The sequence below is a fragment of the Salmo salar genome, chromosome ssa04 (genome assembly GCF_905237065.1).
Source record: "Salmo salar chromosome ssa04, Ssal_v3.1, whole genome shotgun sequence".
NCBI lineage: Eukaryota > Metazoa > Chordata > Actinopteri > Salmoniformes > Salmonidae > Salmo > Salmo salar.
Window position 1 is genome coordinate 13,464,023 of NC_059445.1, and position 14,908 is coordinate 13,478,930.

A 14,908-nucleotide genomic window follows, 5' to 3' on the forward strand; every position below is an offset into this window, starting at 1 on the left:
CCCTTAATTGGTATCACAGGATCGACGTGGCGTCGCTTCCGCTTGTCTGCCTCTCCAGCCAGTCCACAAAGAACAGATACAGAACCAGGACTGGAGCAGCCAAGGGAGGCAGACGGACTTTCACCTTGTCTGGGGATATAAAAACCTCCTTTAAATGGGCACTTCACCATTTTATATATATTTTTTTTGTACATCATATTAGTTCTGTCCTGCACCCATACCAGTGTCTAGATGTTTGAAAATGGCATTTTCTAAATGTTGTAGTCAAATAGAAAAGAAGAAAAGGTCCCACTATGATGTCATTGGAGACACTGGTATGGTGCTGTAGATAACGAATAAAAGGTTACAAAGTGGTGAATTCCTTTAGAGCCAACGTTGGCCTAGTCTCACACCTTTTCCACTGTCAACTGGCTCTCCCTCCCTTTACTTACTTAAACCAAGGCTTCCCGTTCTAATCTGAGAATGAATAATATGAATTCTTTAATCAAAATGGGTAGCCCCATTTGAGACTTCAAATCTCTTTGGCGGGAGAAGGTTAGTCAAGGGCGGCGCACTTTCCAATGAGAAAACCATGAAGTCTAGTGGGGGTTAACTTAATGTATCACTTTATTACACTTTGTCAATTTCAAGCTGCTTTTGGGGGTAACACTAGGTCATGGTAATTACAGGGGTGAAATAGTTTTTTTTTTAAGGGAAAATGCCAAAAAACGTGAGATAAACCTTTTCAGTAATAAACTCATTTCACTAGGAGAGATTGGGGTGGTTGGTGAGACGGGAGGAAGGGGGATCAAATTAGCCTTAAAGCTCTTCCCACTGATTACAGGGTTGCCATGACGATGGAAGTCAGCAGTTAAATTATAGGTGTTTAAAGGTAGAAAGAAGAAGCGTAGTTGAACTTACCAGCACCCGTCAGGGGGCTATTATCTTTGTCGTTTGGGGTTGCCTGTGATGACTCACAAACTAAGGTGCACTGTGGAAAGAAGAGAGAGAGAGATGTTTAATGTTTACATGTACATGTCAAGTCTCCACCATCAAACACACACATATGAATGTACATTTAACTCCGCTTTTCTCTGAGCAGCGGGGCGGCCACGTCTAGCTTGACATGTTGTTGGTTCAGCATGTCTTGCTCTTTAAATACATTTTAATTAAGCTCAGTGTTTTTTTGGACAGCAGGAGGTAAACGACAGGTGAAGCTAAACACAGAGGTGCACAGACAGACAGACAGACAGACAGACAGACAGACAGACAGACAGACAGACAGACAGACAGACAGACAGACAGACAGACAGACAGACAGACAGACAGACAGACAGACAGACAGACAGACAGACAGACAGAGACAGACCAACCCTCCGTCATTCAAGAACGCTCCATGTGTTTGTCACCGTCCCCTTTGATAATGAGTATCTTCCCATCACAGCTGCTGAATGTCCCTTTTTGATGATGCGTGTGGGACAAGACATCAAAGTGCCTCTCTGTCAGTGGCAGAGGCTGACAAACCATCAGAAATACACTTTAGCAGGTACCAACTACCAGGACTGCTACTTTTGCGAAAAAAAGTGGAATATAGTGAACCAAGGTAGCTTCATTTACATCAGGAGAACATAGAGAAACAAGGTAGCTTCATTTACATCAGGAGAACATAGAGAAACAAGGTAGCTTCATTTACATCAGGAGAACATAGAGAAACAAGGTAGCTTCATTTACATCAGGGGAATATAGTGAACCAAGGTAGCTTCATTTACATCAGGAGAACATAGAGAAACAAGGTAGCTTCATTTACATCAGGGGAATATAGTGAACCAAGGTAGCTTCATTTACATCAGGGGAATATAGTGAACCAAGGTAGCTTCATTTACATCAGGGGAACATAGAGAAACAAGGTAGATTTCTTCACGTCAGGGGAACATAGAGAAACAAGGTAGCTTTCTTCACATCAGGGGAACATAGAGAAACAAGGTAGATTTCTTCACATCAGGAGAACATAGAGAAACAAGGTAGATTTCTTCACATCAGGGGAACATAGAGAAACAAGGTAGATTTCTTCACATCAGGGGAACATAGAGAAACAAGGTAGATTTCTTCACGTCAGGGGAACATAGAGAAACAAGGTAGATTTCTTCACGTCAGGGGAACATAGAGAAACAAGGTAGATTTCTTCACGTCAGGGGAACATAGAGAAACAAGGTAGATTTCTTCACATCAGGGGAACATAGAGAAACAAGGTAGATTTCTTCACATCAGGGGAACATAGAGAAACAAGGTAGATTTCTTCACATCAGGGGAACATAGAGAAACAAGGTAGATTTCTTCACATCAGGGGAACATAGAGAAACAAGGTAGATTTCTTCACATCAGGGGAACATAGCAGGGGTGAAACTCCATACGATATGATGTGGCTCTGTTCACGCTAGAGGAACTGAGCAGGGGTGAAACTCCATACGATATGATGTGGCTCTGTTCACGCCAGAGGAACTGAGCAGGGGTGAAACTCCATACGATATGATGTGGCTCTGTTCACGCCAGAGGAACTGAGCAGGGGTGAAACTCCATACGATATGATGTGGCTCTGTTCACGCCAGAGGAACTGAGCAGGGGTGAAACTCCATACGATATGATGTGGCTCTGTTCACGCCAGAGGAACTGAGCAGGGGTGAAACTCCATACGATATGATGTGGCTCTGTTCACGCCAGAGGAACTGAGCAGGGGTGAAACTCCATACGATATGATGTGGCTCTGTTCACGCCAGAGGAACTGAGCAGGGGTGAAACTCCATACGATATGATGTGGCTCTGTTCACGCCAGAGGAACTGAGCAGGAGATTGCGACTTTCGGTGAAACTCCACATGATAATTGCATTTCCATTTTCGTGTGTTGCACTTCCATTCAGTAACACTTCCATTCAGTAACACTTCTATTCAGTAACACTTCCATTCAGTAACACTTCCATTCAGTAACACTTCCATTCAGTAACACTTCCATTCAGTGGCGTCTATGAATCACATAATCATGCATAGTGTTAGGGGTGTGAACATTTAAACGCTAAAAAGTTGAAACTAAATTGGGATCCTTAACGTTAATTAAAATCCCTAACTGAAAAACAAATGTTGTCTTTTACGTAGATGGAGAAAGTAAATAGCATAGTGGGTCAATTTCAGCAACAAATAAGAGCGTTGAAGAGCAAGACTCAAATTTTCCCCTGTTTTGGTGCCCTGGCTGGCTACCACGGTGTGAACAGCGTGAAGCGAACAGAGACAGTGTGTGACTATGTGAGAGCAAGCTAAGAAATAGCAAGATACGGCATTCCATTGCAAGATACAGCTTTTGATAGCTGATAGATAGGCCTAGTGCACGGTTCTGACTGTGTGCCTGGTGGCCGACGGCCCTATATTGAGCCCCTCCCCTCTCTCTCTCTCCGTCCCTCGCTAGCTCGCTATGAAAGATGCGAGTGTTAGTGTTCTCAGAAGTACGGCAGCTAAAATCAGCCTCCTCCATTCCAAAAATACAGAATTTTAGGAATGTTGACACTCAGAAATGCGAATCAACATCCAGAGTCAACATGCAATCTATTATTTTGGAGTCAACTCTCTAGAGAAAGGCAAGCGACAACAGTGAAGTCCTGTATGGCAATACGTTGACAAGTTAAATGAGAAGGAAATGCTAACTTTGCGAGGTGGGATTGAGGTACTGCGATGGTAGGACGGGTGCAACACTAAACCGTCAGAGAGGGACGCACCGTGAGACCCCAACTGTTGCTGGCAGCAGCACAGTTGTATCGTGAATTCAAGTGGAATTTTATTCAACTCTTCTTACAGTTTTAACTGAAAAACAATACAAAGATTGCTGTGTAAACGTTAAGAGAAATTGTCCACCCACACACACACACACACACAACCTACACCATCAAAAGAGAGCAGGACCCAGAGGCAGACAGCCATGTTAGAGCCCTAGTCAATTATATAAGACTACTCTCTGTGACTCTGACTTACACACAGTGGTCTCACACACACACACACACACACACACACACACACACACACACACACACACACACACACCAAAGGTCATTTTGCTGCAACGAGGAGAAGTGTCAACAGACTACAGTGGGTCAGTGAACACCCTATGCTACAGAGTTATGTTATCTCCTCTCAGAAAGAGATCATTTCTACTGTACGCAGATCTATTTTGACTGCCTCCTCATACATGTACAACCACCAGCCAGGTCACACCAGATCAACTTCAGTACTCCACGTCTGTCCGGGACCGCAGGATGTCGGGAGATGCCTTCAATACCATCCACTAGGGGCAGTGTGAATGCCTATTACCATCAGGTAGGTTCGCGGCTTGCTAGGGCGTTGTGGATGGAGACCGAGGTTGGGAGGATCGCGGGATCAAGCCCAGTGCTAGGCACTCATTTTCTTTCTGTTTTAACATTATCCTAAACCTTAACCAGTCGGAATGAATGCCTAAACCTAAACAAACGTTCAAAACTGAAGTGAGACAGTGACATCTTGTTGCAAGTACAGTGCTTATATGCTACACATATTATTATATTTTAGACTAAACTAAATATTCCCATTGGGTGTAATAACTAGTCAAATGAAGGTAAAGTACATACATAAACTTTGTTTTTGGTGTGAAAACACCCCATTGGGAGGACGTTTGAGCACTCTTCAGGTACCTGGCGATCTCAGAAGAAGACATCGGCTCTCTCTCTCTTTCTCTTCCTCTCTCTCGCTCTCATTCCTGTGTTTCTCAGATGGTGCAGTGTAGCATGTCGTGGTGGATTAGCATAGTTGATTGTAGGTGGGATGGTCTCACAAGGGAGATGCCATTCATTCAGACGAGGCGAGTCTCGTAGGAAGGCTATAAGGCTACGGGGAACTGGGTTTAGCCGACTATCCCACACAAATAGAAGGATGTATGACGCTCCCTCTCTCTAATTCTCTTTGTCTGTGCACATAATCACACACAGCACTCAGGCTGTCTAAGCCTGTGGCTTCTCTGGCTTGCGCTCTCTCTCTCTCCCCCACACACACGCAAACGCCGTACGCACACACATGATAAACATATGCAGTGTCTAAGATACCCTATCCCACTCTCGCCCTCTCGTCACACTCTACCTACCCCCCCCTCCCCCCACACACACACAGGGTTGTAAGGGCTTGATGAATCTCATTGGGCCACTTGAGCAGTGACAGACTAATCCTGCAAGCATTAGTTCTAGCCGAGACATCTGGAGGGGAACGACTCTCATACAAACACACACACACACACACACACACACACGTCCTCACCTTCTGGGCCTGCTGCACGTCGGCCGTGATGTGATCCACGTCCCCCTCCTCCATCTCCCCCATGTTCACACGGCTCACCAACACTGTCCCCACCGCCAACACACCATCAGAAGACCTGGGGGAGAGTGGACAGTGTCAACTACGGGAACGAGAGAGAAAAAAGGGCAGAAGCGAGAGGGAGAATAGAGGTGTTGATGGAGCAGCCAATGGGACAGAGAACAGAGGTGTTGATGGAGCAGCCAATGGGACAGAGAACAGAGGTGTAGATGGAGCAGCTAATGGGACAGAAAATAGAGGTGTAGATGGAGCAGCCAATGGGACAGAGAATAGAGGTGTAGATGGAGCAGCCAATGGGAGAGAGAACAGAGGTGTAGATGGAGCAGCCAATGGGACAGAAAATAGAGGTGGAGATGGAGCAGCCAATGGGACAGAAAATAGAGGTGTAGATGGAGCAGCCAATAGGACAGAGAATAGAGGGTAGATGGAGTAAAGAAGAGGTGGTGAGGAACAGAGACTGAGAGGTCAAGAGAGACTGTAGGCTGGAGTTTCTCAAGAAATGTTTATTGCAGTTGCAAGTGACATCTCAATCAACTTTGCTGATACACTGAGCAACTGAAACACCATTGAAATGGCATGCAACAATGTGGTTTGACATTTCTAAACCAATGGCATCTGTTGCGTTACATTGGGATTCAATAAGCTATAAAAATTAAAAAAAGTTGCACACTCCATATGTAAACTCCCAGTCATTTACTGGGTAAATCACCTCATTGTGATTTTCACAAATCATTTGTTGATCGAACCTTTTCGTTAATGATTTAGAAAAAATGCTGTCTGTACAATGTAGCAAGGCAAATTGAAAATGCCAGCACTGTTCTAGCTGCCTAGCTAGCTGTCAACTAACTAACCAAGCTAGCAACTAACTAAGCTTAGGCTAGCAACTAACTAAGCTTAGGCTAGCAACTAACTAAGCTTAGGCTAGCTAGTTGAAACTGGTCTGGGTTTACTTTAAAAATTAAATTAAATTTACTAGCCATGATGCCAAAATCTATTTATACAGCTCCCATTTAACTAATTATGTCGCTTCTATCAACCTTGACGGCGGTTCCGGCAGGAACAGGCAGCGCGAGCGACAGCTGTGTTGACATGACAACTGGGTCAGAGTTCTGTACCTTCGAATGGATCACGCGACAAAAGCATTCGTTTTGATTGTGTTGCTTGCAACGAGTTTCACAAAAGTTGAAAAGTTTGCAACTGATCTGGATGCCACCAAGTTGCAGATGAATTGCTTATCAGTTGCTGGGGGTGTTACATAAAGCAATCTAAAAGCAACATGGCTGCGTCCAAGTTGCTTCGTGTAACCCCAGCACATTGTGGTCAAATCACTGTGTTTACACACCCTCTCCCTCCTTCAGTGACAGATACAAAACAGACACCGCCGTTCTCATATTAGGGAGCCCCAATTACTTTTCTAATCATGATCTGATGGGAAATCCATTGCCAGCAGTAGTTCGTCACACTTAAATGAACAATTGTCCCTGGGTATTAAGCTAGCAGCATGTGATCTAATCCCCCAGTCAGATTGATCTAGCGCTAATGGGCCTGGTCCCACTCCCAGTGGACAATTAAGGGATATCATAATCACAGCCAAAGCCTGGGGTCCGAGAGGGACAGAGAGAGAGCGAGGGGGGAGGAGAGGGGGATGACACCCCGGGGAGAGAAGGAGAGGAGAGGGATGGTGAGGGAGAAGAGAAGGATCTGGAGAGGTACTCTGGGCCTGGGGAGAGAAAGAAGGGGATGCTACCCCATGGAGAGGAAGGGAGGGATAGTGAGTTGAAGGACGGAGAGGGAGAAGAGACTGATCTGAAGAGGGACTCGGGGAACTGCAGCAGCGGCGTCCTCACTCAGAGACTCATTTGCACACGGTGGTCCCTTGCTACACAGAGAGATATAAGACTGTTGATGAGTCCCAGGACCCATGCCAGACATCTGCTTCAGTGTTTATCTTTCTTGGTACCCCCCCACCCCCTCTCCCTCCTTTCCCACTCATCCCCCATCCCCCTCTCCACCACACAGAGAACATTCCGGAAAGTCACCCTGATTTTGAGTAAACATGGTCAGTCCAGATCGAGCCGCTCGTTCCCTCGGCTTACAATGGAGAAAATGAGATGAGCATGTCGTTTTTTTTAACACCTGTTGCACAGCTAGCAGACCCCCACCGTTACTGCAACGGGGCTACAGTGGCCCACCTAGGTACACTTTCCAGATTGCTTTAGTGCCTTACCATAATGAAACATTGCACTTAAACAGTGTAGGCTTTAAAGTCCTACTCCATGCAAGGCTGTAAATTCCTGCAACAGTCTCATTTGCAGATCATTTATCACGTGATTTACTTCACAAAAGGCACATCTCAATAGGTGGTCCAGGTATCCTCTTGTTCTGTATGGTTCCTCAAGAAAGGGGAGAGGACAATGACATCACATCTCCCCATCAGACCAACTCCTTGAGTGCCCTACTCCTTGAAGTTTGCAGTTGTGTAAAAAACGAATTTTGCTCAAACATTTTTTTTTGCCATTTAGTGTGTGTACTTCACTGTATGTATATTTGGGATATGGCTTTTCAACAGTAAAAGTAAAACAAATAGCTGGAGAACGTCTTTAAGGTAATTGATTTGTGTGTGGGAGCGATGGGAGATGATGTCATAGTTGTACAGACTGTAGCTTGCACACGGATGGGGGGGTGATATGTCATATACTTGGCATCTTTAAAATACCACGCTTTCACAGTTTTCTGACATCAGTTTATGTGTGTGTGTGTGTGTGTGTGTGTGTGTGTGTGTGTGTGTGAGAGAGAGAGAGAGTGATAATTACCATTATAGCTTAAAGGCAGGTTAAGGAGAGGTTGGTTCAAATCAAACGAGCGCGCGAACAGAAGTTGTCTTCCTGACAAGATGGTTGTACCGAGCAGCGCAGCTACAGTCTCTCTGTTAGAGCTGTGATTGGATGGTTGTACGAGCAGCGCAGCTACAATCTCTCTGTTAGAGCTGTGATTGGATGGTTATACGAGCAGCGCAGCTACAATCTCTCTGTTAGAGCTGTGATTGGATGGTTGTACGAGCAGCGCAGCTACAATCTCTCTGTTAGAGCTGTGATTGGATGGTTATACGAGCAGCGCAGCTACAATCTCTCTGTTAGAGCTGTGATTGGATGGTTGTACGAGCAGCGCAGCTACAATCTCTCTGTTAAAGCTGTGATTGGATGGTTGTACCGAGCAGCGCAGCTACAATCTCTCTGTTAGAGCTGTGATTGGATGGTTGTACCGAGCAGCGCAGCTACAATCTCTCTGTTAGAGCTGTGATTGGATGGTTGTACGAGCAGCGCAGCTACAATCTCTCTGTTAGAGCTGTAATTGACCTCAAATTAACTTTGAAGCTGCCTGCTGCGGAGCGCTGCCGGAAAAAAAGATGGACAATAAATAAGCTCCTCTCCTCCTCCGACTTCTCCACCTCCTCTTCCTCGGTTCTGGAGTTGGCATTGAACAGTATCTACAGATTGCTCTGCCCGCCTCTGATCTCCCCGCTCAACTGTCCTCATCTAGTAATTGGCCAGAATTCCCTTTTTGTGACAGTGCTTAAATCAGAGCAGCTTCGTTAAAGAGACAAAAAAAATGTGGTGCTTAAAAGGGAAACTTCGATGCCGTTTGTAAAGTAAACACTGGTATGGTTTGTTGAATGTTGAATATGAGGTAAAAAATTGTTGAGGTATGTCTTTAAAGTGCCTGTCGCGTATTTGGAATCGTTCACAAAACAATTAGTTATTAAGGAAGCTGTTTATTGCATTTAAGGATGATTCATTTTGTAACTCTTCTTTAGTTTGCAAACATATCTCAAAGTGACATAAATCTGTACTAATAACTCTGGGTGATACTAGTCTGGGTGATACTAGTCTGGGTGATACTAGTCTGGGTGATGAAATGCACATCGCTCGATTTAGTCCTTTTACTTTATTCCATCATGTGTGCTTTATTTTGAATGTATTAACCTAGAAGTGATTTAAATATGTATCCTATTGTGTGGTGTTTTATTTTTTATTTCCTTATTTGAGTGACTTCCTTTACTTTGAATTGGTTAACCTCCTTTTTAGTGTTTGTCTAGCTGTGGTAAGGAGTGTTAGTCAGGGACCTGAGCCATAACTACCACACCTGAGGAGCATTGTTCAGCAGAGTCAAGCCAGCAATGGAAGAAGACAGGGGACACAGGCTGTGCTCAGCCACAGTGTCTGGGGAGAGGGGACCGGATGAGTGTGACCAAGCTGTGCGCACAGAAACATCAGCCCACAGAGAGAAACACAAGATTGAACTTCACTCAACTTTCTAGAGCAGTGGTCACCAACCGGTCGATCGCTATCTACTGGTCGATCTTCAAGACATTCCTAGTCGATCGCCAAACATTTCTGTAAAAAACCCAATGATAAAGCCTTGTGTTCCTATTTTTTTGTTGTTCTTGGGCTGTTGGAGGTAGGTGCACCTGATTCAGCTGCCCTGTGCGCCGGGTGGATGAAATGTTGCCATTTTGAACCATTTCATGTGTCTGAAGGTGCAAACTCTGCCTTCCTGGCGGGCCCAGAGAGCAAATAAAGTGCACTATTGGCCTACCGCTGGCCAATCGGATGACTCAGATGACCGTGTCTGCAGTAACGTAGAAGGCATAAAAGAAAGATACAGTAAAGTTGATACTGTTAGATTTCAAAACCTTTAAAACCATGACTAGAGAGAGACTGTCAACGAATACAGCAAAGAGCTTCTGTTTATATGAGTGAGTTCATGTCCAAGTTCTTACTCATCACTGTCAACACTTTGTATTCAACACTTTTAAAATGTGCATTCTTCCCATTTCCACTCAGCGCTACAACAAGCACTGCAGCGGTAATGAATGATTAGGAACGTGTATCTACAGGCTTGCGTTGTTGTTATTATTAGCAGCTTGAGTCTTTTTTTAATAATCGAGGAATTATTCAATTTCTCTGTTCATTCTCTAGGAGTAACATCATGAATTTGTGCATTAGGCAGAAATAATGCGGTGCGACTCGAGCTTCACAGTGTCCCTTTTTGGTCAGTGTCAGTGGAGGAAAGGGAGAGCGGTGGGATGTTGAGAGACGGACCCTCAGTCTGCTGCTCTCTCCCTCCGCTGAGACTGAGCATCAGACGCAGGCACCACCAGCCCAGTAAAATAAAAAGCTAATGATTTTAATGTATGCTCACTCAGCTGTGCTTCACAAGTAATACAGCCACGGATCTATTACCTGTGTGATTATGTAGCCTACCTCAAATTTTGAAATATAATTGTAAAAAAAATGGCCCGAACAACAATGCATTGGCAGTGCAATTGAAGCAAAGCCAATATGCGGTTATGGTGTTTTGGGTCTATAGCTTACTGCACAAAAGTCATTGCTACAGTACTGTTTTTAATTGGTTAATGTTGCATAGGCTTACAAGTTTCTAAGTCATGTAAAAAAAAAAATTGGAGTGGTAGATCTCAGCATGCATTTTGACTCAGTGATCTTGACTCAGAAAAGGTTGGTGAGCACTGTTCTAGAGTTTTCCTTGTTAACACTATCAATGTTTCCCTTTACTGTTGCAACTGTGATCGAATCAACGTAATATTAGCCACTTTCAATGCAACATACCAAAACGACGAGACTGCCAAGGCAACGACTGCATCGGAACCCCATGATGCCAGCGGCGACGCAACGAACGCTCCAAGCTAAACAACTGTGGACTCTAGCGTGCATGTGGTGTGAGCGTGCCCAGGCATGTCCTTGTGTTTTGTTCTGTGTTGCTTTTATCCTGTAACGCCCTTTTAATACTAAGAAAAAATAAATATATTGTCAGCTTGTGTCTGTGGTATTGGGATTGAAAGAACCTTGGTTTTTGACACGTATAGGAACCGTGAATATTACAACCAAACTGGAGTCAATAAAGAATGGCTCCATAAATGAGATGATTTGCTCAGGGAGAGTGTAAAACGTAACAACTCTTTGTTCTGTGAAATATCAAGTTGGAAATGATTTTAAAAAAATTATCCTCCGAGAAACCATTTTCTTTTCTACTCAAACCCATTTCACTTCCTTAAACTCACATGACCCGTTCACGAAGCACAAAAGGCTGCAACAGCACTCGAGCAACCAATACACACCTGTCCTGAACTGACCGATGGAGGCCATTTTGTGACTGCTGTTCAGAATCATGACTCCAGCCAATCAATTAAAGCCCTGAGCCATAGTGACATCTAACAGCTGCTGGGGCTGTGTAGTGGAGACTTTGGCTTGGCCACCGCCACCTATACTGAGGGACCTGATTCATTCATCGCAATCACTTTAAGCAGTCCCCTATAACCCAATAAAGCTGCTTGTAACAGATGCTACAACCATATCCGAGGGTCCTTACATGGGGAGAAGAAGATTCAATTTGTATCGAAGGTCACTGTAGTCTCTGAGTCATTGAGGCATGAAGCATGGAAACTGGACTGGAACAAACTACTGTTTAGAAACTGTTCTGACAAGGCATCAAGGTTTTAGTCTTGATTGAGTGGGCCTATCAGGGTTTGGAGTGAGGTATAAACAAACCAATCGATGGAGAGGACAGTAAGATGCATGCATGGTTTCTCCCACTCTTGGCTAGGCCTTCCCATCAGCCCTGGCATGCAGTGCCTTAGGCCGGGTCAGCTGCAAAGGCGTCTAGAACGTTGAGAGAGGAGAGAGAGAGGAGAGAGAGTCACATAAAGAAACAGAGAGAGGAGAGACACATACAGAAACACAGAGAGGAGAGAGAGAGTCACATACAGAAACACAGAGAGGAGAGAGAGAGTCACATACAGAAACACACAGAGAGAGAGAGAGAGAGAGCAGGAGTGAAAGTGAAGAGACAGGCAATTGTCTCGCCTCCACAGAGGTCCCCTGAAATGGCGTCTTGAGAGCACAGGGGAGGGGAAAGTTCCACGGAAACGTCAAAGTCCCCACACTCCCACAGAGAGAGACCAAGAAACCTGACAGCAACAGAAGTACAGCGAAGCACTTTAGCTTACCCCTTAAGAGGCCTAAAGCTTTAGCCGCGGGACGCTAAAAATAAGCTAGAAATACACTACAGGACCCTAAAGAAAAGCTAGTTTCATTTTTGCTCCTCCTATTTCCTCCTTGTCAACTGAAGTGGAGTTTGTTGGTTGAGTCCCTTCAGGACATGTTAAGAACTGTGTCCCGCATCGCAAGAGAGAGTGGTCATGCAGACAAAAGATTTGCTACTGTATACAGGAAGATATAGGGTTACTATACAGCTAGTGAAGACGCTAAGGCCAATAGGTCTATGCCTAGTAGGATATCTGACTCCGAGTTGGATCCTTGACCTATATAAAGCTGGATGGTGGCTAATTATAGATACATGGTCATTAAGGACAGATGTTACGATAAGGATCGTGTTGATGGAGAAACCAGCCTCCCTGTAGAATCCTCTGCAGTGGACTGAAGAGGGTTGCAAAGACACTCATTGGGAATGAATGAGCTCTTTTTTTACATGTCTCTACAATAATTGGGTTTAGTGCTCAGGGGAGCTGCCTCAATCAATGTGACAACAATGCAGGGTTTGTTCAAACAGGTCGCCAGGATCGCACTGGGACTCACCGGCCGGGTCTGGCGCTGTACAGACAGACTGATCTGCAGTTGGATGGCTTCCAGTTCCCTTACTAAAACCTACTAACAGAATTGTGACCTTTTCATGCCCGTTGATGAAAATAGACTTAGACAAACTACCGCAATAGTAGCATGTCGAAATGTAAAAGTCATGATTAACAAATCCTCAGTTAAAGTGTAGACTTAAACAAGAAAAACACCTAATAGGACTAAATGTAAAAGTCATGATTAAAATGTTCCAATATGTTACGGAACAGTACAGAAAAGTATTTGTGTGATATCTGCAGAGAACTAGAACAAACCAGAAACAAACTCCCACTATTTTTTGTAGTTTTTAATGTAAAATTCATGCTTTAAAAGACCCAGTATGCTACGCTATAGTACAGTACAGTGAAATATGTGTGTAATATCTCTCCAGAGAATTAGGGCAGTCCCAAGTCTGACTAGCTCATTTGTCCACACTCTATAATCCATCATTAACATGGAGAAAGTGGTTTCTGGGAGATACTTGAGCATTTGTCAAGTGTTCTTCCTCTGAGCCCTTCGGGTCGAGGGCTATCTTCATCTCCATGGTTTATGTAAAACATGTGATGTTGCCTTAGAGGGGTGGGGCTTACAATTAAAGCCAGAGTACATGTTCATTCATCTCTGTCACTAAGAATTGTTTCTCTCGTTAGGGTGATATTGGAATAGAAACAGATATATTGTCGTTACGTAATGTGGAATGACATCTTGTTGAATTCTAAAGATGGCAAAGACAGAGCAGTTATGTATTTATATAACTTTTTTTTTGGGGGGGGGTAGATTAGCTTTAATATTGCAGATAGTTATGTCTCTTTACAGCAACCCAACCACACAGTCAGTGACTCACCTACAGACGCATGTACAAACACGACAAAAAGATAAATGCGCACGCACACACACCTTCACCTGACTAGCACTGTCAACCCACTCTCATTTACCACTTTGGTTTTCTAGGAAAAAAATTTAATCACTATTCCCCAAACAACCAGGTTCCTGCAGACTGTTCTCAACACAGGCCTTGTTTGATTATTTTCATAGTGTATAGATTGAATTGTGTGTGTGTGTTAGTGAGATTGTGTTTGTTGGGGATTGTATGTGTGTGTGTGTGTGTTAGTGAGAGTGTGTTTGTTGGGGATTGTGTGTGTGTGTGTGTGTGTGTGTAAGTGAGAGTGTGTTTGTTGGGGATTGTATGCGTGTGTGTGCGTGTGTCTGTGTGTGGTGGGGATGACAACTCTATTTTAGATTACCTCCACGTCAGGTTATTCAAAAGCCAAGTGTGGATCGATGACAATTGAATGAGAGCGGGAGATGTCAGGACAGACAACAGGAACAGCCACTGACCTTCCTCACGATACAGTGGATGAATACCACGCATGAATCAAGTGACGGGGCTCAATAGTCTCCTTAGTCATTCATTCCCAGATAACGTACTTAAACCTGCCACTTCAGAAGCACTATAGAACACGGAGAAGGCCGAGATCCGCTCAAGACGATAACTAAAAAGAAAGAAAACAGGAGAGAGAAAACGTCGTCCGGCCTCAACAATGAATGCTGCTTTCTCCTCAATTAAAAACCACACAGGAGAACGAACGTCTGACTGAAATAGAGAGAGAGAGAGAGAGAGAGATGGATGCAACGAGCGCAGACATGGAAGCGTAATTATTATTTTCTTATGAAGTGTGAAAGCGCTGACAAAACAGCTCTTTCCTCCGGCGTAAAACAGATGGGTTTCTAGGCGTAATTGCTCTTGGAAAAATTCCAGCAACCTGATTCTGACAGCAACTGGTTGTGACAAGCGTTTGCTGCTCAGATAGGGCTGTAGGAGGGCGGTGGCACCGCGGCTGTTTGCTGCTCAGATAGGGCTGTAGGAGGGCGGTGGCACCGCGGCTGTTTGCTGCTCAGAT

At 44.4% G+C, this 14,908-nt stretch overlaps 1 protein-coding gene across 8 annotated transcripts in view; it reads right to left on the reverse strand.

Annotated features, from left to right (window-relative positions):
- inpp4b (inositol polyphosphate-4-phosphatase type II B) overlaps window positions 1-14,908 on the reverse strand; it is a 253,535-nt gene that overhangs the window by 71,933 nt on the left and 166,694 nt on the right. For all 8 annotated transcript variants that reach the window (XM_045716544.1, XM_045716543.1, XM_045716550.1 and 5 more), the window contains 2 exons: window positions 5,302-5,416; window positions 901-970 (listed from right to left, as the gene is read on the reverse strand). In XM_045716544.1, coding sequence (XP_045572500.1) covers window positions 901-970; window positions 5,302-5,416 — 185 coding nt within the window. The remainder of the gene's footprint in view (window positions 1-900; window positions 971-5,301; window positions 5,417-14,908) is intronic.